Below are 23,448 nucleotides of genomic sequence, written 5' to 3'. Positions count from 1 at the left end.
GGAAAACATGGTAGTCTTATTACTATGTTACAGATGAGGCAGGTCTGCCTTCGTTCCTTTTTTTAAAAATCAGTGAAATCTTTTGACATAATCTTGAGTCATACTCAGTTTTTGACAAAATTTGTAGAAAAATATTAAATACTTTTTAGTGGCTACTATTTACTGTTATCAAGGGTACCTCTTATTATCTGGGGTCTGATGATAGTCTGTGTGTTAAGCATCAATCCCTAACATGATTTTTCTCTCACCTACATTCATAGCAGAATATAAGTTGTATTCTTCATCACTATTATAGGAATAACCTTGAATGCCCACAATGAGAAACAACTCATTTGCAAACTTTGGTATTTTTAACTATTTTCATATAACAAATTACTTCAAGTTGGATTCTACTTTCTTGGCCATCACATCCTCCCATTTGCTTAGTTGTTTTATTATCTTTCTTTAAAGTATTTTATATTTACATATCTGGAGCTCTACTTGCTTAAAGCCACCTTTGTAGTCTCTGAAGCAGAAACTGGTGCTTAGAATACCCTTAATTAGGACATAGAAACATACTTGTGTAGGAATTGAGAAAAAGGTAGTATTTTAAAAGGGGAAAGTATTGAAATTTGCCCCCCTTCTTATTTATTTACTTATTAATTTTGTGGTCTTTATTTTTGCAGGAAGAGGTGAGTCAACACATCTTTCAACACATCTAATCCAGAACAGAGAGGGATAGCTTATTTCATCGTAGATGCTTAAAAGTTGTGTATTTTATACTTTTCCTAGCCAAGATAGAATAGGGTGCTTAGTAAGTTATTGTTGAGAACAAATATTGTTACCTGCCTGGGACGTAGAGACAAATCAAGGAATAAATGACAGTGCTCCCTGTAGAATTCTGTCTTACCTAGTGGTTATATGATCCTTGTTTAGTTATACCCTCACCTCTCTGGTAAAAATTCACTTTATATATTCTGGAGAAGTTGCTGCTTAAAAGCTGCCATTTCAGCAACTTTCTTTGTGAATCTGAGATTTGCTGATGTGATGGTTCCATGTTTTGGTAGCATCTTGGATATTTGTTTTAAAAAATTACAATATTGGAATTCCAGTTATCAGTTAGAGAAAAATATTTTTATACATACCTTTTTATTTTAGTGCTTAGAAGAGGGACTTCTAACAAAATTGAGAGAGGTTCTTTCCAAGATATAACTTTTCTTTTTTCTGGTAGTTTATTACTCTGTATTGATAGTTTGTTGACATCTTCTAGATTGCTTTATTCACCAAGTGAAAAACAGTCTCTACAATGCTGCCAGCTTATTTGGATTCCCATTCCAGCTGACCACAAAGCCCATGGTGACTTCTGCTTGTAATGGAACACGGAATGTGGCCCCTTCAGAAGAGGTCAGTGGGAATAGGGCTCCACTGGGGGTACTGATCTTTTTTGTTTTGTTTTGTTTTTTTGGTGTTGGGATTGAACCCTGGTCCTCATCCATGCTAAGGATGTGCTCTACCACTGAGTTACACCCACAACCCCAAGGGCTGCTGATCTTTGTATTTAATCATTAAAGTTTAATTTTAGAAATATTCCTTTTTTTTAAATTAATGTGAATGACATCTTCCCAGAAATGTTCTTGTCTTTATTAGTTGTGATCCAATGATCAAGAAATTAAAGATTAAAAACTTAAACATTTAAAAAATATTTATAAATAATAGAATTGCTTTTGTTTTTCTTAATGTAAGGATGATGAAGAACCTGCTATTGTCATTTTTACATCCTTTTGTATATCTTGACAAATTAAACCTTTGATCTTGGTAATATTGCTTCTTTGAGGCAGCTAAGAAAATAATCACCAATAGTGTGATCTTTTCATATTAGAAACTTACATAAATTGCAAAATTTAGATGCTACAGAGGTGATTCTGTTTGATTTTAAGGTATTTTCGAACTCTTCATCTTGTGAACTGACAGGTTCTGGATCCTGGAACAACATGCTGAAACTGGGTGAGGTGGTCAAAAATATTTTTGCTTCCCTGTACTTCCTTCTGCCCATTTTTCCCTAAATTTTGAGAATATGAAAGGAAAACACCGATTTGGATTGGGATGAGAATAAAGACATATTCTCTCTACCATACTAAAAAGCAAATACAGGTTGAGTAAGTATCTTTATGTGAAATACTTGGGACCAGACATTTTTCAGGTTTTGGAGTTTTTCAGATTTTGGAGTATTTGCATGAACTTAATCAGTTGAGCATCCATGATCCAAAAATCCCAAATCTGAAGCTATAAATTTTTTGAGCATCAGCTCTCAGATTTTTGGATAAGGACTGTTCAACCTGAAACTTTCCTTTGGAATTGTTGTCATTGAATTTACTGTTGTGTTTTCTGTTTGTATTATCAGTATCCTTAGAGTGATTTAGATTAAGAGTTGTTCATTAGAATAAAAATTTCCTGAGAGCTTACTTTGTGCCAGGCATTGTGCTAAGTTATTATCACAAATAATAGAATAATAAAACCTTGTTCTTGCCCTCAAGGAATTCATCCTCTATTTGGTGTGCAGTTTTGTAGTTTTATGGATTAGGGGCTTCCATATCATCATTAAACCCTGAAATAGAATTGTAATTATTTTCTGTACTATACAAAATAATATGGGGAAAAGTGGGAGGAATACAGAGTTCTAAGAAATAGTTGTGATGTCTGCATGCTGGTAAGATTGTAAAGTTTGAGAACAAGGTAAGGAAGTAGGGAAAATGAGCAGTAGAGAAGTTGTGTGTTCAGAAATCAAAAATGGAAGAAGCTGAAATGATAAATACCTTAGCATTGTGCCTCTCAAATTTTTATGGCAAAGTGCCTCTGGTGGCAAAGAAGAGCAAGGGTAAATGGATACTCCTGTGGCTGAGAATCTAGTTCCAAAGGACTTGGAACAAAGATGTTTCTTTTCTTTCATTTTTTTTTTTGAGTTGCTGGAAAGTGAACTTAGGGCCTCAGGCATGGCTAGGCAAGCACTGTATCACTAGATACATCTCTAGCCCAAGTTGTTAATTCTTTGAAATCTTTTATATCATTTAGAAAAGTTAATGTAAATTGATTTTTGGTCTGTTCATAATGTTTGAGTATTAAGTAATTTGTTGTTATTATTTCTTTTGTGATGCTGGGGTGTTATTATTTCTTTTGTGATGCTGGGGGATCAAACCCAGGGCCTCATGCATTGCTAGCCAAAGTGCTCTACCACTGAGCTACATCCCCAGCCTCTCCTATTGATTTGCTTTAACTTTTTACGTTTATGCTGGATTCCTGTGCTGTCTATTAATAGAATTTGGAAAAACAAGTTATTTAGTTAAGTGTAAAGTAACTCACAAATTTCTGTCCTAATGCTATGTTGGTCACAAAGTTTTCTTTTTCTTTCACAATACAAATACGTTCTTCAAATAGGTAATAAATCTCCTAATGGAATAAGTGACTATCCTAAGATCAGAGTGACAGTAACCCGAGATCAACCACGTAGAGTCCTGCCTTCCTTTGGGTAAGTGTTAAATTCTGCCTTTATGCAAATGGAAATTTAACAATTATTAAGTGTTCACTCTTGCAAAGCATTTTCACTTTTGTACTATGTAACATAAAGAAGTATTCTTAGAGTAGTAACTTGCTGAATATCATACAACTAGTAAAGAGACTTGAACTGAGTTGTATTACTTTTCTATCTGTATTATATGCCCATATCCTGATCTGATCTGATTTTTAAAACCTTTTATGTGTGTGTTGGTGGGGTGGGAGTTGCTGGGGGCTTACACAGGTTAGGTAAGTGTCTATTACTGAGGCATATCAGCAACCCTTCTTAAATTACTTACTTACTTATTTATTTATTTTTTTTATTAGTATTGGGGACGGATTGGGGGGGGCTTTACCACTTTTGCCCAGCCCTTTTATTTTTTATTTTGAGACAGGGTCTTGCTAAGTTACTGAGACTAGTATTGAACCTACAATCCTTCTGCCTCAGCCTCTTGAGTTACTGGGATTATAGGTTTATACTACTATGCCTGGCTTTTATTTTTTTATTTTGAGATACGGTCTCTCTAAGTTGCCCAGCCTGTCCTTGAACTTGGGGTTCTCTGACCTTAACTACCCAAGAGGCTGGAATTACAGGCATATGCCACCAAGCTTGACTTGATTTTCTCTTTTCAAAACTGATTTTTTTTTAAAGCTGTCATAGTTTTTAAGTTGAAAGAGTCCTCCTCTCCCTACCCATTTCATGTTTTTTTCCTTTGCCAAGTATCTTGTTTTTATTATAAAGATGTAAAATATCTTTTCTTATCTCAATATTGTTTTAAAATTTCTTGTCGCTGCTTTGTCTTTTTCTTTTGAGTTGCCCTCTCCTTAGTTTATTTTGAGCTTATCTTTCAAGTTAAGAGTCTTTATTCAAATACCTGATAATCCTTGACTATCCACTTATATTTAAGAGTGAGACACTAACTAAAATCCAGGGCCCTTTGGGGATGGATGAATGACTAGGGCCAGGAGGGAAAATACAAAGTGAGACTGGAATATCTTGTGCTGAAAAGAAAGGAGGGCTCCAAAATTATGGTGTAGCTAACCAACCTAAGAGGAAACTTACAGGAAACTTAGCTGGCCAAACTGGGGACAATTTAAACATCAAAATGAATGAAGACAGGAATACAGATATTAGTAAGTAAATCTATATTATGGAGAGAGAAAGATCTTTTTTGTAATAGAATGCCAACTATAAGTGCAGAAAGAATGATAAAATTAAGAAATTCACCATTTTGTGATTATCAGTAATGATTGATATGAATGGGAATCTTAAGCTGAAACTAGTAAGTAAAAGTTTGATGGGGTATGGGATTATTTATATAAACTCAAAATATCTCCTAACAGATTATTTATTAATTATTTATAAAGGGAAACATATTAGAGAAAACTGTCTGATACCTCTTAACCAAAGGATCAAAGTTAAGTCACCAAAAGACCAACTGACACAGCCTCCAGATATATTGCACTGCGAAAGACATCATCATTTAATGTAGTATTTCTGTAAAAACCAATAATCTGAATCTACCTATGAGAAAATGAGTTAATCTGAAATTAAACTTCATTCTACCAACAATAGGTCTATGTATTTAAAAGATGAAGAATTTTCAGATTAAAGGAGAACAAAGATGTGGGACAACAAAATACAACACAAGATCTTGGATTAGATCCTAGAATTCTGTGAAGGATATTTTTAATGACTTCAGAGAAGTTTAAATATGTGTTACATGTTACATTATTGTATATCATTCCTAACATTCCTGAATTTGATGATTGTATTGTTAGGTAAGAAATGTTCTTTTTCTTGGGTGATAGATATTTAGAGGTGAACTTATTTCTCTAAGCATTTTAATGCTGTCATTTTCTCTATAAACACTGCTTTAGCTGCATCTTCCAAATTTTTAAGTGTTGATTTTCATTCTTATTTGGTTTAAAAGATTTTCTAATCTCTGTTTTATTTCTTCTTTGGTCTATGATTATTTAGAAGTATATTGTTTAATTTCCAAATATTTGGGACATTCCAGATATTATAATGTTACTGATTTCTAGTTTAATTCTTTTATGGTCAGAGACTATGTTTTATATAATTTCAATTCTTTTAAATTTGTTGATGTTTGTTTTTTGGTGTAGAGTAAGGTCTATTTGGATGATATTCGATGTGCACTTGAAAACAATATTATATTCTGCTGTCGTTGGATAGGGTGTTCTGTAAATGTCACTTAGGTCAAGTCAGCTGATAAGGTTTTATGGATTTTACTTATTTTTCTGTCTACTGCTTGATGAGTCAAGAGTGACTATTAAAGTTTTCTCCTATAATTTGGATTTGTCAATTTCTCCTTCCATGTATGTCACATATTTTGAAACTATTAGACAAATAACTTTGTCTTTAAATTCAGAGTTCTTGAGTTTGTTTCTTAAGAGTGAGAATTTTGATTTACATAATCATAGGTTATGAAAATCAGAAAATTTAACATTGATATAATGTTATCATATAATCTATATAGGTCATATTTAAATTTCTTCTTTATGGCTTTTCCCCCTACCCTGAACCAAGATCCAGTGCTAGATCATGTCTTGCATTTGTTTTTCATGTCTTTTTGGGGTATTTTAATTTGGAACACTTCCTTTGTGTGTCTTTGTCTTTAGTGGTATTAATATTTTAATTTTAATTTTTAGTACTGGGGATTGAACTCAGGGGTGTTTTACCACTGAGCTATATATCCCTGGTCCTTTTTTTTTTTTTTTTTTCCTTGATGAATTCCTGAGGGTCTTCTTGTAATCCTTCTGCCTCAGCCTCCTGAGTTGCTGGGATTATAGGCATGTGCCATTGCTTCTGCCTAATATTTTGTCTGCTGTTTACTCATGATTTGCTTCAGATTGTGCAATGTTTTTATAGTAATGCTACATACGTGGCTTTGTTTTCTTTTCAAAATATCATATTGAGGGGTATGATAATCAGTTTATTCCATTATTGGTAATGGCAGAAGAAGCAGATATTTGTCACTAGCTGCAATGACTCAAAAGGGGTTCTGTGACTTCAATTTCTTTAGCATTTATTAATTTACTTTTCGTGGGGGTGGGGCACGGACAGGGTGTTGCTTGGGTTGGCCTTGGACTCCTGGACTGAAACAATCCTCCTCCCTTTGCCTCCCAAGTAGCTGGGACTCCCAGTGCACACCATCTGTGCCCAGCCTAGCATTTATTAATTTATCATTCAGGGGCTGGGGATGTAGCTCAGTTGGTAGAGTGTTTGCCTCACATGCACAAGGCCCTGGTTCAATCCCTATCACCACAAAAAAAGAAAATAAAAAATAAAAAAATTTATCATTCAGCAGATGTTACTTGAGTGACTCTTGGCTTAGGTCCTGTACTTAGATATAATGATAAAAAGATAGAATCTCTATTTTTATAGATCTTATGATATAGCATGGTATATAGACTTTAAATAATCACAACAATAATTAATTTTTGTGGTGCCGAGTGACTAAAGGAAAAGTGTAATATGGACATTGTGGGGATGTGTGCAGTAGGGGAGCTAAATCTGGGTTTGGTGTTGGATGATTGGTCATGAGGAAGAGAGCTTTCATGTGATAGCCCTCATGACTGTAAGTACATATTCTCTAGTGGAATTCTGGGGTACCTGTATCTAGGGATAGATCTAACTTATACAAATGGTGGTTGTCTGACAAATAATAAGCCTAAGCTAGGGCAGCATAATCACAGGCTGGAATAGGATCTTGAGTTCTAGCACTTTAAGCAGTCTAGTGATACATTCTTTTTCTTATTTTTTTCTGTCAGTTTTACTCTAAACTCAGAAGGCTATAATAGAAGACCAGGTGGCCGTCGCCATAGCAAAAGCAATCCAGAGAGTTCCTTAACGTGGAAACCTCAGGAACAGGCTGTAACAGAGATGATTTCTGAAGAGGGTGGCAAGGGTCTGAGGCGTCCCCATTGTACTGTGGAGGAGGTAAGCCCTTTTAGCCTTGTTTCTTTAAAAAAAAAATTAATAAATATTTTGGGTAATAAATGATATATGTACTATACTAATGGTACAAAAGTGGGTAGAGTGTATGTTTCCAGTGTGCCTTCCATATCTGGCTTCCACCACCCAGTTTGACTCTTAGCAAGCAATGAATGTTACTGTATATGTTCTTCTAGAGATAATTTGGAATGTACATAATTGAGTCAATTTTCACATGTAGTTTTTCCTTATAAAGAAGGAAAAGGAGTCATATTAGGAAGATTCTGAGTGTCTGAATTATTCTGTTTCTTTTATATGCTGAGAACTGTGACTATGTGAGAGTCAATGATGTGCTTCTCTGCTTTTTCCTCCCCTTTCAGAGCACTTAGCATGATGAAGAGATACTTTCCATTTCATTTCTCTCTTGAGGTCTTTACTCATTCTAGGAAAATTTAGAATTGTTTCTGTATTTGGCATTTCAGGACCATCAGCTATTTTAGTTTTCTAGATGGTTTTCTGAGTGAGTTGTTTAGTTCATCAGAAAAGTATTTATTTAGGTCCAGATACTGTGATAGTTATGAGAAATTCAAACTTGAATAAAATGTGATCTTTGCCCTCTAAGAGTTTTTAGATAAATTGTAATTCAGCAAACTGTTAGGCAGAGAGGAAAAATGAACCACAGTCCCTGAAGGGAATTTTAAGAAGAGATGTTAAAGACTTCAGTCTCTTAGGTGAAAAACCAGAGAAGGATTAGTAAGTAAATGACTGTGGGGTAGACAGAGAAGATATATTCTAGAAAGAGTGGTAGGTAACATTAAAAAGGACTTTTTTTTTTTTTAATTGATTAAGTGTGTTATAATAGAGGGAAGAGCCTGAGTTCCAGATGTCAGTCTTGGGTAAATACGTGCCACTGACCAAGATACCCTATGTGTTTAGGGGGAAGATGATGACTTCAGTTTTGGACATTGTTTAAAGTGCCTGTGCAACACACAAGAAGACCTCTCCTGTAGACTCTTGGATATAGGGGTTGGGAGTTTTGAGAAGAAGGCAGGGTTAGAGACACATTTTGAATTTTCTGCATATTGATGTTACTCAAATCAAGGGAGCTGATGAGATTATTCAGGGAAAGAATGTAGTGTGAGAAGCAATATGTGTAAAACCATCAGCATTTATGGCAGGCAGAAGGAGGAATAACCTTCAGTGGAGACTCAGAAAAAAAGAAGAATCAGAAGAGTTTAATACCCAGGAAGGCAAGGCAAGGTCAGCTGGTGGTGAGATGCTGAGGGGAGAGCTTTATAAAGTAAAGGCTTAAAAAGTACATTGAATGTGACCAGTACAAGGCCACTGGTGATTTTGGAGAGACCAGTTAGATTTTGGAGGCTACAGAGTTTGATTATGCAAATGGATTATTTCCACTGATCTTTTTTTGCAGTTAACCCAATTTTGTTCAACATAATTCGGTCAAAAACTCAGATGTCATTAAGATTTAGCAGATAAGGTAAATGAGTGAAATGGGATGGAGAGCAAATGGCCCATCTAAAGGGGATAGTGCTATGTCCAGATTGTTGGATCTAATTTTTCAAAAGAGGCCATATTTTTGGACTTTAAAAAAAAATTTATAAGGTTGATGGTTAATTTTAAGAAACTTTCAAAACATTGTGCTGGCAAATAAAATACATCCGTGGGCTGCGTTTAACCTCTTAGTCTCTGATTATGATTTACTTTTAAATTTAATGTGTTAGTACTTATCTACCCTGCTTTTATTTATTCAGGGTGTTCAAAAAGAGGAAAGAGAGAAGTACCGAAGGTTATTGGAGCGACTTAAAGAAGGTGGTCATGGAAACTCTGTCCCACCTGTGACTTCACATCATCACAGGTAAAAATGAAATAAAAAGACAAATGCTTTGCTTGACAATTTTTACTTTGTTTTTGGAGAGAGATTGATGGGATGGTCTCATCAGGAAAAAAAAAAAAAAGGTTAACACTGAAAGAATCAACCCTGCAATTTGCCTGGACACTATAGCTAATGATGCGTTGTATCGGGGTGTTTTTTACAAAATTAGTTTTCTGTTAGCTTTAGAATGCTTTGTCTAAGTGAACTCTTACTTGAAATTCTAATGTGGAAAAGTGGATCACTGGTTGAAGTCAGTTTCCAGTGGCAGTTTTCCAACTTTCCCAACACATACACTTTCCATAATCTCTGTCTCTTTCTCCCTCTTTTTTCCCTGCTACTTCTCTCTTGCCCTTCCTTCCATTTCTCTTTTCTTCTTCCTTTCTCCTTCACTTCCTCACCACAGTCTCTTGTTTTTTCTTTTCTTCTTCCCCATCCTCACCCCTATCTGTAACATACACACACACAACACACACACACACTCTCTCCCTCTCTCTTCCTGAGGCATCCCAGTGATTGCTTAGCATTCTTGGAAACCCTCTACTTTAGAGATAAGATTAAAGTCACCCAGATCATAAGAATTTTCCTTATAAGATTGCTTGTTATTGAAATAACTAATAATATGAGTAAATAAATTAGAGTGGCAGGAGATGTCTGGCCTGTGATAAGAGGACAAAAATGTGTGAGCTCAGATTTGAGGTTCACTTGCTAATTCTAACAAGTGATGTGAAAATACAGATTCCACAAATTATGTAACAGCAAATTTAAGGTCAAAGAGTCACAAGACTCTTGAACTTGTTGAAGGCAGAAATAATAAATTCATTAAGAATTTTAACTTTGTGAACTATGTTTTGTTTTATTGTTTTTTAATTCTCTTAAGAATGTTAGTATGTTCTCCATTTGATTAGCTACTGTTGGAAGCAGCAGTATGCTTGATGAACTATTGGCTTTGTTATTTTGGCAAAACCCTCAGAACTGGCTTTTTTAGGTTCCTGCTTTTGACATATTGCTTTAGAGTTCATTTAAATGTGTAGTTTAAATCATTTCATTATTTATTTATTTATTTAGTGGATCTGGGAATTGAAACCAGAGCCTCATGTATGCTATGCTCTACCACTGCACTGCAGCCTACAGCCCTTTTTTTATCTTTTAATCTGAGTTAGCAGATAGATTTTTCTTTCAGTCAAGGTGGCACTAGGAGTAGAGAACATCTAGCAGTTTTTTTGGTGGTGATACTGAATCCAGGGGCACTCTACCATTGAATAACTCCCATCCTTTTCTATTTTTTATTTTGAAACAGGATCTTACTGAGTTGTGAGGCTAGCCTAGAACTTTCAATCTTCCTACCTCAGCCTCCATAGTGGCTGGGATTAAGGTGTGCACCACTGTGCAGAGCAGAGAACATCTAGTTTTACAAATACAGGAAGTAGAGGTTAGATAACTTAGAATCAGGGTTAGATTGCTCTTATCCTAGTCCCAGATGCTACTGTGTTGCTTCTTCATTGTTGTTTGATGTTAAAAGGTAATCAGTAACCCTGTGTGGAGAAGCTTGTCAGATAGAGGTAATTAACATTTAAGGTAGCTTTCCTTTTTGTATCTGATCTTCCTTGTTTTTTGTGTTTCTAAGCTCTCAAAGAAGTCATATAGACACATTAAAGACCAAAGCCTGGGGGGAAGAGCAGAATCATGGAGTCAGAGCAACTCAGTTTGTTCCAAAACAATGTGAGTTCCCAGATCTAACTTCATCTTAATGTATGGACCTTAGTTCATGTAAGAGTGGGCCTATGAGGTTGAAAATTGACATACAAGTGGAAGATGGTGTCCCAAACCTTTAAACACTGGTAAACCTCACAACATTGACTGGTATTTACATAGTACCAGGAATTTCATTTGAAAAAAAAAACTGTTTCAAGATAAAATTGTTTCATAGAATACCTTTTGGTTATTATTCTTAGGTTCTATAGTAGCATATTTTATGACTATAAAATTAATTTACTTATAATTCTTATTTTAACTGCCTATATTTCTCCACCAGTTGTCTACTGAATGATACTAAATTATAATTTATCAAATGAACTTATCACTCAGCCTGTGCTAAAGATATTTGAAGAACAGATTTATGCAATTTTAGGCTACTTAGTTTGTAAGGAAGGCTTGTATCTTTAGAGTTCACTTCAGTGTTTCAGGGTAAATGAATGTTCTGATACTTTAAAAATGGTAAGTTGAAATTCTAGCCTGTGATTGATTAGTAAAGGAAACATTTAATCCTTTCTTTACCATCCTCACAGATAGAGTTGCTGAAACAAGGGGACCTCTATGTCCAATGAGAAGTGAAAAGAGGTACATTGTTCAGTTAATTCTTAAGTTTTGTTATGTATTTTCTCACTTTATAAGTTATGAGCAACTAGTTTTGATGAAATTGTCAAGTATCTTTAACTCTGGTAGCTGGGCAAGCATATATGTACGTGTGTATAAATAGCTTTTGTGTGTGCTTGTGTGTGTGTGTGTGTGATATTGGAGATTGAACCCAGGACTTTGTGATGTTAGGCAAATGCTCCATCACTGAACTAAAACCCCCCAGCCCTTTTTAATTTTTTGGTGGTCAGGGTCTTGCTAAGTTATCAGGTCTGGCCCCAAATGTGCAATCCTCTTGCCTCACCCTCCCAAGTAGCTAGGATTATAGGTAAGCACCACCATGCTCCATAAGTAGCTCTTAAATCATATTCCTTGGGAGTGTGCCCTTAACCTCCTAGGCGTCAGTACTTGGAGAAGTAGCTGCTTCTTAGGAGTGTGGGCAAGGTGGCATCTCTGGGAATGAGTATCTCTAATATAAGACCAGTGAAGGTAGTTCTACATGTTTTAGGATTTTAGATATAGTTTCTTTGTATCAGAGTTTGTGGACTGTGGCCAGTTCTGGCCCACCTATTTTTTTTTTTTTTATAAATAAAGTTTTATTGGAACATGATCATGCTCATTCATTTATATCCTTTCTGTTCCTGTTTTTAAACTCTAATAGTAGAGTTGAGAAGATGTGACTGAGGTATGAAATCTGCCATACCTGAAGTGTTTACTATCTGGTCCTTTTCAGAAAGATTTGCCTACCATTGGTGTAGAGGATTATGTAAACTCCAGACAATTTTTGTTTATAAATTAATCATTTCTAAAAATAGTCTAATATGGATCAGGTTAAAATCATCTGGCACAAGTCTGTAGTCTCTTAATTTTTTTTCCTCAGGTGTTCCAAAGGGAAAATTTCTGATACAGAGAAGATGGTAGGAATCAGACTTGAAAATGAAGGTGTAAGTAGAAACCCTAGTTAAAATTTTTATGTCTGTTCATTCACTGGATTTATGTTTTGATGCCCTTCAAAAATAAGATAGCAGGTGTATATTACTTTGATTTCTAATTCCATTACTTTTTTTCAAAAAGCAATAAGCTTTGAAGATATATAACTTTTTGTGTCCTTGAGTTGCTGATTTTTATATTTTCAGTAGTTACCTTTCTTTATAAGAGACCAGCATGACTCCATACCAACCCTTATTGTATTGTATTCCACCTTTTGGTGAACTTTTTTTTTTTGGTGCTGGGGATTGAACCCAGGGCCTTGCGCTTACAAGGCAAGCACTGTACCGACTGAGCTATCTCCCCAGCCCCAGTGAACTTTTAAAAACATAAGTCTCTAAGAAAGATATGTTCAGGTGTTTGTTTTCAGAGTCAGGGTTTCAGATTTACTTGAAAATATTAGCAATCTAATGCTTAGTTTGATTTTGTATTTCTACATAAGAATAAAAAGTGTTTCAGTGATCTCCATAGCAATACTAGCATTTTTAATAATGGCAAAGTATTTTGATAAACATTCAATGTCCAGAAGAAATACATTCCTAAATTAGATCCAAACTTGAAGTTTTAGGTCATTTCATAATATAGATACATAAAATTATAAAAGCCGAGGTGATTGCTTTGTGTTAACTCACAGTTTGGTCAAATTTGTGTTCCCTAAGAATTAGAATTCAAAAGGCTAAGTCATGGTCTTATGTCATAAATCTTAGAACTTTCCCTTTTCTGAGTTCCCCATTTTCAGTGACTCAGAGTAGAGTCTTTCGTGTTTGTCAATTTACACCTGTTTGTCTTTCTGACAAAAGAAGGAAGAGAGAGAACGGAGTAGAGGTATTTGAAACCTAAGAAATATATCCTTCTTCTATCTTTGCTGAACCAGGGGGAAGGACTAGTATACCTGACAGCTGAAGTGAAGAATACTGGCGAGGGGAGTTAGGACTAGTGGTTCTAATCCAGAGTTCCATTTCTAATAAATTTCCTATTTTAAGAATAGTTCTCCTACTAGATGACTTAAAGGTAATATTAAGGTTTACATAGTGTTGTAATAGGGAAGGGGCTTGTCATTGTTTCTGGGGTACTGGCAGAATTCTTTTTAACTTGAATGGTGGTTATTAATTAAAGTGCTGCATTACTGATTTGTATATTTTTCTCTTTTTTACCCCATGTTTACTCATTTTTAATAGACAACATTACAAAGAATACAGATGAACTACCAGATGAAAGAGATGTGTGGATGTAGAACTTCCACCCTCCAAACTTTTGCATGTGTTTAACCATCCAGAAGCTGCCTGACCCCAATCTTTGGGCTTTTATGGGGGCTTCATTGTATAGGCATGGTTGATTACATTATTGGCCATCGTTGGTCAGCTTAACCTTCCTGTTTTATGCATTTTTCTGTCATATATAATTACTTTTTTAAAAAAATATTTTTTAGTTGTAGATGGACACAATACCTTTATCTATGTGGTGCTGAGGATCGAACTCAGTGCCTCACATGTGCTAGGCAAGCGCTGTTCCACTGAGCTACAACTCCAGCCCCTATAATTACTTTTTAAAAGATGAAATAGAGCAAGTTTACTTAGTATAAGTGTAGCAGTGATGGGATTTTAGGTCACATTTTAAAAACTCTTTAAAAAAACTAAAAAAAAAAAATTATGTTATTTTAACTAGAATATAAAAATCAAAACTACTTTTCTTACTACTTTAAGGGAAAGTGGTGAGTGTTCTCTTTCATGGTTTGTAATTGAAGCGTCTCTGAACCTTAACTCTGGAGCTTCTTTGTTCTGCCTTGCCAGGACAGACACTGTGCTAACTCTACTTTATTCATTTGGGGAATTTGCTAATTCTCTTCTTTTATGATAATGGCAATGTTTTATATTTCATGTGAAATATATGTAATGTGTGCAAATATCAAGCAGAACAATAAAATATAGAAACTTTTTGATCAGCGGAGGGGACACCGGCTGGAGCCTGATCTATCTGAAGAAGTGTCAGCTCGACTCCGCCTGGGCAGTGGAAGCAATGGATTACTCAGGAGGAAAATGTCAATACTTGAGGCAAAGGAAAAGAATTTCTCAGGCAAAGAAAGGGATAGAAGAACAGATGATCTCCTTGAACTTACAGAGGTATTATTCCTTGTGCTGATTAGAATAAGGAACACATTTAAAAAATAACCTCAGTTACTCTAAACTTGAATGAGTATTTTGTTTTAAGGAGTTTTTACAGGCCCTTGAATGTTTGAAAAAATTAGGGTCAGGTTTTCTCACTTTGGCTACCTTGATCATTGATGCTCTGTGAAGTTTGTCTAGTGGATCAATATAATGGATTCTTTGCAGGTTCTTTTTGTACCCTTCAAACATAAATTGTGCCATATAATATGGGGTTAGCATTAAGTATAATCAGAAAAATGAGAGATTACACTTCATTTATGTATGATCTATCAAAATGTATAAATGCATTCTATTGTCATGTACAACTAATTAGAACAACAACAACAAAAAAGAATGAATGCTTTGCTGGGCTTGGTGGCACATGCCCATTATCCCAAACTCTCAGGAATCTGAGGCAGGAGAATTTCAAGTTTCAGGTGAGCCTGGGCAATTTAGTGAGACCCTGTTTCAAAATAAAATTTAAAAAAAAGCCTGGGGCCAGGTGTATTGGCACACTCCTCTAATCCCAGCACCTTGAGAAGAAGCTGAGGCAGGAGGATCCCAAGCTAAAGGCCAGCCTCAGCAACTTAGCAAGACCCTGTCTTAGAGTAAGAAACAAAAAGAGCTGGGCATATGGCTCAGTGGTATAGTGCCCCTGGGTTTAATCCCCAGTACAGCAAAAGAAAAGATTTTTTAAAGTAATGATTATGGTTTACTGAAACATCCCTTTCATTGATTATTATATTTGAAAATAGTAAAGACTTACAGAAAATAAGGAGATGAAAGTAGTTAAAATTCCTATTTTAAAGGTAAACCCATAGTCCCACCCCCCCATGTCATCTTGTTAGGTAGTGTCCTATTCGGTGTATATTCTCAAGCATTAACTATATATATTGGACACGGAGGTGGAAAGAGAGAGAGCTATAAAGTAACCAAATTGTGTGCAATGGGGAGAAGCAACAGAAAAATCATTTGGATGAAAATAACTTTGATCGAATTTACAAATTCCATTTTGTAGCTTAAATATGCATTTGTCTACACAGTCCTTTAAAATAATGAAGCCATCTAGTCAACAAGGATATAACCTTTAGTAAGATTCTAAGTCTGAATTTTTTTTTTCTTTTTTAACATGGACAGCATGGCTTTATTTTATTTGTTTAGTATTGTTTTTCTTTTTTTTTTAATTTCTATGGTGACACCCCCACCCTTTTATTTTATTTTATTTTATTTTTTAATTTATTTTTATTGTAAACAAATGGGATACATATTGTTTCTGTTTGTACATGGAGTAACAGCATACCATTTGCATATTCATAAATTTATATAGAGTAATGATGTTTGATTCATTCCATTATTTTTTTCCTCCCCCCCCACCCCTCCCACCTCTTTTCCCTCTATACAGTCCCTCCTTCCTCCATTCTTGTCCCACTCCCACCCCCCATTAAGTGTCATCATCCGCTTATCAGTGAGATCATTCCTCTTTTGGATTTTTGAGATTGGCTTATCTCACTTAACATGATATTCTCCAATTTCATCCATTTGCCTGCAAATGCCATAATTTTATTATTCTTTATAGCTGAGTAATATTCCATTGTATATATATACCACAGTTTCTTTTTTTTTTTTTTCTCTTTTTTGCGGTGCTGGGGATCAAACCCAGAGCCTTGTGCTTGCAAGGCAAGCACTCTACCGACTGAGCTATCTCTCCAGCCCTACCACAGTTTCTTTATCCGTTCATCAATTGAAGGGCATCTAGGTTGGTTCCATAGTCTGGCTATTGTGAATTGAGCCGCTATGAACATTGATGTGGCTGTATCTCTGTAGTATGCTGACTTTAAGTCCTTTGGATATAGGCCGAGGAATGGGATAACTGGGTCAAATGGTAGGTCCATTCCAAATTTTCTAAGGAATCTCCATACTGCTTTCCAGAGTGGCTGCACTAATTTGCAGCCCCACCAGCAATGTACGAGTGTACCTTTCTCCCCACAGCCTCTCCAACACCTATTGGTGCTTGTGTTCTTGATAATCGCCATTCTAATTGGGGTGAGATGGAATCTTAGTGTAGTTTTGATTTGCATTTCTCTTATTATTAAAGATGTTGAACATTTTTTCATATATCTGTTGATTGCTTGTACATCTTCTGTGAAGTGTCTGTTCATTTCCTTAGCCCGTTTGTTGATTGGGTTATTTGTATTCTTAGTGTAGAGTTTTTTGAGTTCTTTATATATTCTGGAAATTGGTGCTCTATCTGAAGTATGAGAGGCAAAGATATTCTCCCACTCTGTAGGCTCTCTCTTCGCATTGCTGATAGTTTCCTTTGCTGAGAGAAAGCTATTTAGTTTGAATCTATCCCAGTTATTGATTCTTGCTTTTATTTCTTGTGCTATGGGGGTCCTGTTAAGGAAGTCAGATCCTAAGCCAACAAGGTGAAGATTTGGACCTACTTTTTCTTCTATAAGATGCAGGGTCTCTGGTCTGATTTCAAGGTCCTTGATCCATTGTGAGTTGAGTTTTGTGTAGGGTGAGAGATAGGGGTTTAGTTTCATTCTGTTGCATATGGATTTCCAGTTTTCCCAGCACCGTTTGTTGAAGAGGCTATCTTTTCTCCATTGCATATTTTTGGCACCTTTGTCTAGTATGAGAAAATTGTATTTATTTGGGTTTGTGTCCCTGTCCTCTATTCTGTACCATTGATCTACCTGTCTATTTTGGTGCCAATACCATGCTGTTTTTGTTACTATTGCTTTGTAGTATAGTTGAAGTTCTGGTATTTCGATACCCCGTTTCATTCTTCCTGCTAAGGATTGCTTTTGCTATTCTGGGTTTCTTATTCTTCCAGATGAATTTCATGATTGCTTGCTCTATTTCTGTGAGGTACATCATTGGGATTTTAATTGGAATTGCATTGAATCTAAGTCTGAATTTTTTTAAAAAAATTATTTTTGATGTATTGCAAACTGAATCCAGGGCCTCAAGCATGCTAGGCAAGCTACCACTGAGCCATGCCCCCAGCTCAGTTTGAATATTTTCTTTTTTGGGGGGTGGGGCTAGAGATTGAATTTAGAAGCACTCAACCACTGAGCCACATCCCTAGCCCTATTGTGTATTTTATTTAGAGACAGGGTCTGAATTGCTTAGTGTCTCACAGTTGCTGAGGCTGGCTTTGAACTCGTGATCCTTCTTTCTAGCCTCCCGAACCACAGGGATTACAGGCCTGTGCTACCACGCCCAGCTCAGTTTGAATATTTTCCAAGTTTGAATTTTCTAAATCTTTGACAATGTTTTTTCTCAAGTGTCATGTGTTGCTGAGACGAAAGTCTTTTTTAGCCTGACTTTGCCGAATATCTGTTAGTGGTTCTATGCTAAAATAGCAGCCTTTGTACTTCCTAATTTAGGACATGGAAAAGGAAATCAGTAATGCCCTAGGCCACGGCCCACAGGATGAGATCCTAAGTAGCGCTTTCAAATTGCGGATTACTCGAGGAGATATCCAGACCTTAAAGAACTATCACTGGCTCAATGATGAGGTAAGTTCATTCTTTTTTTCTTCCCACTTTGACTATCATCATGTTTAACCATTTGTTATCTATAATCAAAGTGATTTGTACCTAATTATAAGGGGTTGGTAAAACAAGTTTTAGGTTTTTTGTTTTGTTTTTTAAACAAAAACATCCCAAACCTTACAAAGATAGTTACTTTTGCCACAGTATTTCTCTTGTGCATCTGTCCTTATCCACCATGTCATTTATTAGTCTTTAATGACATTTTTATGAATCCTGATTGTCCCTAATAAATGGAAAGTATTTTACTTGTGTGATGTGATGTCTCTTCCTAATGCTATAACTAAACACCTCAGACTACAGAGGTAATCTACCAATGGTAGAAATTTATTGTTTTTAGTTCTTTAGGCTGAAAAGTCCCAGATCAGGGCACCAGCTGATTCATTTCTGGTAAGGGCCTGTTCCCTTGTTTCTAAGATGATGAGAAGAAGGAACATTGAATCCTTACACATGGCAGGGGTCAAAAGGAACTAGGCTGTCTGCATTCAGCCTCTTTTATGAAAGCACTAATCCCACCCACAAGGTTGAAACTGTTATGCCTTAATCACTTCCCCAAAGTCCCACCTCTTATTATCCTATTGGTATGAGTTTTGGAGGGATACACAGATTCAAACCGTTGCAAGTGATAACTCCAAAGAGTTGCCTAATTATTGTCTTGAACACCTATATATTTAGCAAAAGATAGCTCTTAGTTCTTGGCAGGTTTCTAGTTATTCCTTTCCTCTGTCGTTTAGTCCCTGCATTGCTTCCCGTTGCCTTCCTTTCCACTCCCCATGCCTAGTTGCCTATAAACATTCTCCTCTCCTCTCCTTTCGTCTGCTCAGGAACATTCTTCATCTGAGTTACATCCCCAGTCCTTTTACTAACTATGTTTGAGACAAGCTATACCTAAGTTGCCAAGGCTGTCCTGGAACTTGTGATCCTCCTACCTTGGTAAACATTCTGGTAAAACTAGAATGTTTTGTTTTACATTATAAATGTAATGTGTTTTTTTTTTTTCTTATTTTGAAATACAGGAAAAGTAAATTATTTTTCAAATTACTATAGATACTTTGGCAACTCTTTCCAGTTAATATTTTTTAAATTGAGGTATAATTTTTATATTGTAAAATATGCTTGTAGTTAATTTTTCTGCATATCTTGTGTGATAGAGTTGCATTCACCTTTTCATTATTGCCCAGACTTCTTGGTTCTTATAAGTGTTACTCATATGTCTTAAAAAATACAATTTTCTTTTTGGCATTCTGGGGATTGAACCCAGCACCTTGTGCATGTTAGGCAAGTTCTCTACTACTGAGCTACATTCTAGCCCTTCATTCCCTCTTAATCTTTCCCATTTTCAATGATCAGTTTCTTGCTGTCTTCTTCCATAGACAGTCCTTTTATCTCCTTTTATCCCCTTTAGGACCTTCCCTAAGCACCTCACTTTCTAATTCATACTAACGCAAGTAGAAACTTAGTTTCAGGAATATACTTACCTTGTTCCAACTTCTACTTTGTTGGTATTTTGCAGGTCATTAATTTTTACATGAATCTTCTAGTAGAAAGAAATAAAAAGCAAGGCTATCCAGCACTTCATGTATTCAGTACTTTCTTTTATCCTAAATTAAAGTCTGGGGGTTACCAAGCAGTGAAAAGATGGACCAAAGGGGTAAATCTCTTTGAACAAGAACTTGTTCTGGTGCCTATTCATCGGAAGGTACATTGGAGCCTTGTGGTGAGTTAAGAGGGTTAATTGTTGGCATTTAAGGAAACAAACTATTTTCTTAAATGATGAAAGTTATTCTTTGTTCAGTGAAAGACCAATAGTATGTATGAAGGGCATACACTAAAGAATCTTTTCTCAATTATTATTATTTTTTTTCCTGGCAGTACTAGGGACTGAACCCAGGTCCTTGAACCTGATAGGCATACACTTTACCACCAAACCACATCTCCAGCCCTTTTCTATTTTTTATTTTTATTTTGAGACAGGGTCACACTAAGTTGCTGAGGCTGACCCCAAACTTGCAATTCTTCTGGCTTGGTCTTGAGTTGCTGGGGTTATAGGCATGCTCTACTGTGCCCAGCTCCCTACTTATTTCATCCGTTCACTTGTTATTATACTGAAGGCTGAATCCAGGGGCTCTTTACCACTGAGCCACATTCCCAGCCCTTTTTAGTTTTATTTTGAGACAGGGTCTTTCCTAGGTTAAGGCTGGCTTTGAACTTGAGGTTTCCTGCCTCAGCCTCTTGAATTGCTGAAATAGTGGGCATGTACCACTGCACCCAGTTTCCCAATCAGTTCTTAAGTTGGACAACTTAGAAAGCTAGAAGAGTGATTCCTGCACTTGAGGAGCTTTCATTTCTAAGAGAAGAGTTTTGTAATTTTATTTATGTATTTAGTTTCATTAATAAGATTGGTAAGATGGTATAGGTTTATTGAAGAAAGGTGAAGGTAAAGGAGAAACAAACAAAAAAAGCTTCTATTTCTTTATCTAGAAATAGAAATATATAATATTAAACTCATCTGTGCTATTTTGTAACTTTGTAACTTTTTTAAAGCTAAAACTGGGCCTAAATTAATCTGTTTATACATTTGTTGATTTTTTTTAAAGATGCTTTTGTTTAGAGATATATTTTGTGTGTCTGTTAATGTTTAAGATATTTCAGTTTCCCCATGTTGCTGTCCTTCCCATTATAGGTGATGGACCTAAGAAAAAAGTGTCTTAAATACCTGGATTCTATGGGACAAAAGGGCCACAGGATCTGTGAGATTCTCCTGTAAGTAAAGGCTGGAAAACTTCACTGTAGTTTCATTGTGCCCTCTTTGATTATGTCTCTTTTATTTAATTCTAATAAGCAGCTCTGGGTGGCATTCTCTCTTTTCTTTTCCTTTCCTTTCCTTTCTTCTTTCCTTTTCCCTTTTCTTTCCTTTCCCCTTTCCTTTCCTTCTTTTTTCCTTTTTCTCTTTTTGGTAGCAGGGATTGAATCCAGAGGTGCTTAACATTGAACCACATCCTCAGCACCCCACTCCCCTCCTTTTTAAAAAATATCTTATTTAGAGATAGGGTCTCAGTAAGTTGCTTAGGGCCTCACTGAGTTGCTGAGGCTGGCTTTGAAGTTGTAATCCTCCTGCCTCAGCCTCCTGAGGCACTGAGATTACAGGTGTGCACCACCGTGCCCAGCCTGGATGGCAGTCTTTCTTTTCTTTTCTTTTCTTTTTTACAGACTGCATTTTGATTCATTGTACACAAATGTTGTACAACTTTTTGTTTCTATGGTTGTATACAATGTAGATTCACACCATTCATGTAATCATACATGTACATAGGGTAATAATGTCTGTCTCAGTCCACTATCTTTCCTTCCCCCACCCCTGTTTATGTATCATCATCCACTTAGAGAAAATATTTGGCCTTTGGTGTTTTGGGATTGGCTTATTTCACTTAGCATGATATTCTCCAACTCCACTGGATGGCAGTCTTAATGTATAGTTAAGACTGTCTTCCCAGTGGCTCAGGGCTTAATTTGAATCTGTCTTTTTGTTTAAAAATAATCTAATACCTGATTTAACCTGAGAAATCCTATTTAATAGCATCATTGAAAACAAGTTTGCCTTGTGTTATAATGTAAAATATATCTTAATGTAGTCCTGTGATTTAAATTAGATTTTTTGGGATTAATACATTATTCTGAATGTTTAAAGAATTATTAGTTGGAGCCGGGTTTGGTGGCGCACTGCTGTGATCCCAGCGGGGTCTGCGATCCCAGCGGGGTCTGTTCAAAGCCAGCCTCAGCAATTTAGCGAGGCCCTAAGGAACTCAGTGAGACCTTCTCTCTAAGTAAAATACAAAAAAGGGCTGGGATTTGCCTAAGTGATTGAGTGACCCTGAGTTCAATCCCCAGTACCCCCCAAAAAGAAGAATTATTAGTTGGGGAGTATTGGTCCTGTAAATTCTGAAATCCACTTATGTCTCTGTGCTTTCCATGGTAGTTGGGTTCATCTCAGAACCCAAGGGCAGTTTTTAAATTAAAATGTATGGCTTATGGCAACTATTCCAAATACAATAAGTAGTTCCCCCTTTATCTGTTAGTATATATTCTAAGTGGATGCCTGAAAGCACTGACAGTATTGAACCCTACAGATATTATGTTTTTTCCTATGTACCCTGCAGCATTACCACATAGTACCAGAGTTAATCTGTCCTTCCATATTTCTTGTCATGGAGCTTCTTTTGCATCATTATTCTTTCTCTTTGGAACCATTATTAAGTAAAATAGTGTTACTTGAATACAGGCACTGTAATACCAATATAGTCAATCTCATAACCAAAACTGCTGTTAAATGCAGGTGGGTAGTATATACATTATGGATATGCTAAGCGAAGGGAAGATTTATGTAACCAGATGGGCTGGAGGAGATGATGTAAGATGTCTTCATGCTACTTGGAACAGTATACAATTTAAAATTTATGAATTGTTTATTTTTAGAATTTTCTATTTAATACCTTTGGATAATGGATAACTAAAACTGTGGAAAGTAAATCACAGATAAGAGGGTACTCCTGTAGCAATTGCTATAAACCTGCCTTTAAAGCATAATTATTATCTGTGACATGAGTTGGTGACATAGATTTAAAAGTGAAGTAGCATATCAGGAAGATAGGCCCCTCTCCCCATCATACTTTTTTTGTTTTTGTGGTACTGGGGAATAAACCCAGGGGTTCACCCATGCTGCACCTAGCAAGATAAGACCCTTTTGAACCTCCTCTGCTCACTGGAAGCAAATGCGGGCTCCTTTTTTTTTTTTTAAGTTGTAGATGGACACGATACATTTATTTTATTTATTTTTGTGTGGTGCTGAGGAGCAAACCCAGAGCCTCACGTGTGCTAGACAAGTGCTCTACTGCTGAGCTACAGCCCCAGCCTGTAGGCTCCTTCTTTTACCTTTAGTAAGAATGAATGGACATGTTAAATGAATCTTATAAAGAAAAGCTGTGGGTTTTCTAGAATATATTTTTTTTAGTTGTTGATGGACCTTTA

General features: G+C 36.0%; 1 protein-coding gene across 5 annotated transcripts in view; it reads left to right on the top strand.

Moving 5' to 3' along the window:
• The window catches only part of SENP2 (SUMO specific peptidase 2), a 36,616-nt gene that overhangs the window by 5,127 nt on the left and 8,041 nt on the right, over positions 1-23,448 (top strand). For 4 of the 5 annotated variants that reach the window (XR_013757279.1, XR_013757280.1, XM_079100614.1 and 1 more), the window contains exons 3-14: positions 1,250-1,383; positions 1,917-1,983; positions 3,412-3,502; positions 7,324-7,492; positions 9,259-9,362; positions 11,005-11,099; positions 11,666-11,717; positions 12,613-12,676; positions 14,663-14,839; positions 18,259-18,390; positions 19,937-20,140; positions 21,107-21,186. Coding sequence is in view for 3 of the 5 variants with exons in the window: in XM_079100614.1 (XP_078956740.1) it covers positions 1,250-1,383; positions 1,917-1,983; positions 3,412-3,502; positions 7,324-7,492; positions 9,259-9,362; positions 11,005-11,099; positions 11,666-11,717; positions 12,613-12,676; positions 14,663-14,839; positions 18,259-18,390; positions 19,937-20,140; positions 21,107-21,186 (1,369 nt within the window). In the remaining 2 variants the exon portion in view is untranslated. Of the gene's footprint in view, positions 1-1,231; positions 1,384-1,916; positions 1,984-3,411; positions 3,503-7,323; positions 7,493-9,258; positions 9,363-11,004; positions 11,100-11,665; positions 11,718-12,612; positions 12,677-14,662; positions 14,840-18,258; positions 18,391-19,936; positions 20,141-21,106; positions 21,187-23,448 lie in introns of those variants that run through there. The other variant, XM_079100616.1, reaches the window with a different exon arrangement.

This window comes from Sciurus vulgaris (assembly GCF_902686455.1).
Source record: "Sciurus vulgaris genome assembly, chromosome: 10".
Lineage (NCBI taxonomy): Eukaryota > Metazoa > Chordata > Mammalia > Rodentia > Sciuridae > Sciurus > Sciurus vulgaris.
This window is presented reverse-complemented; position numbering and strand designations above follow the sequence as displayed.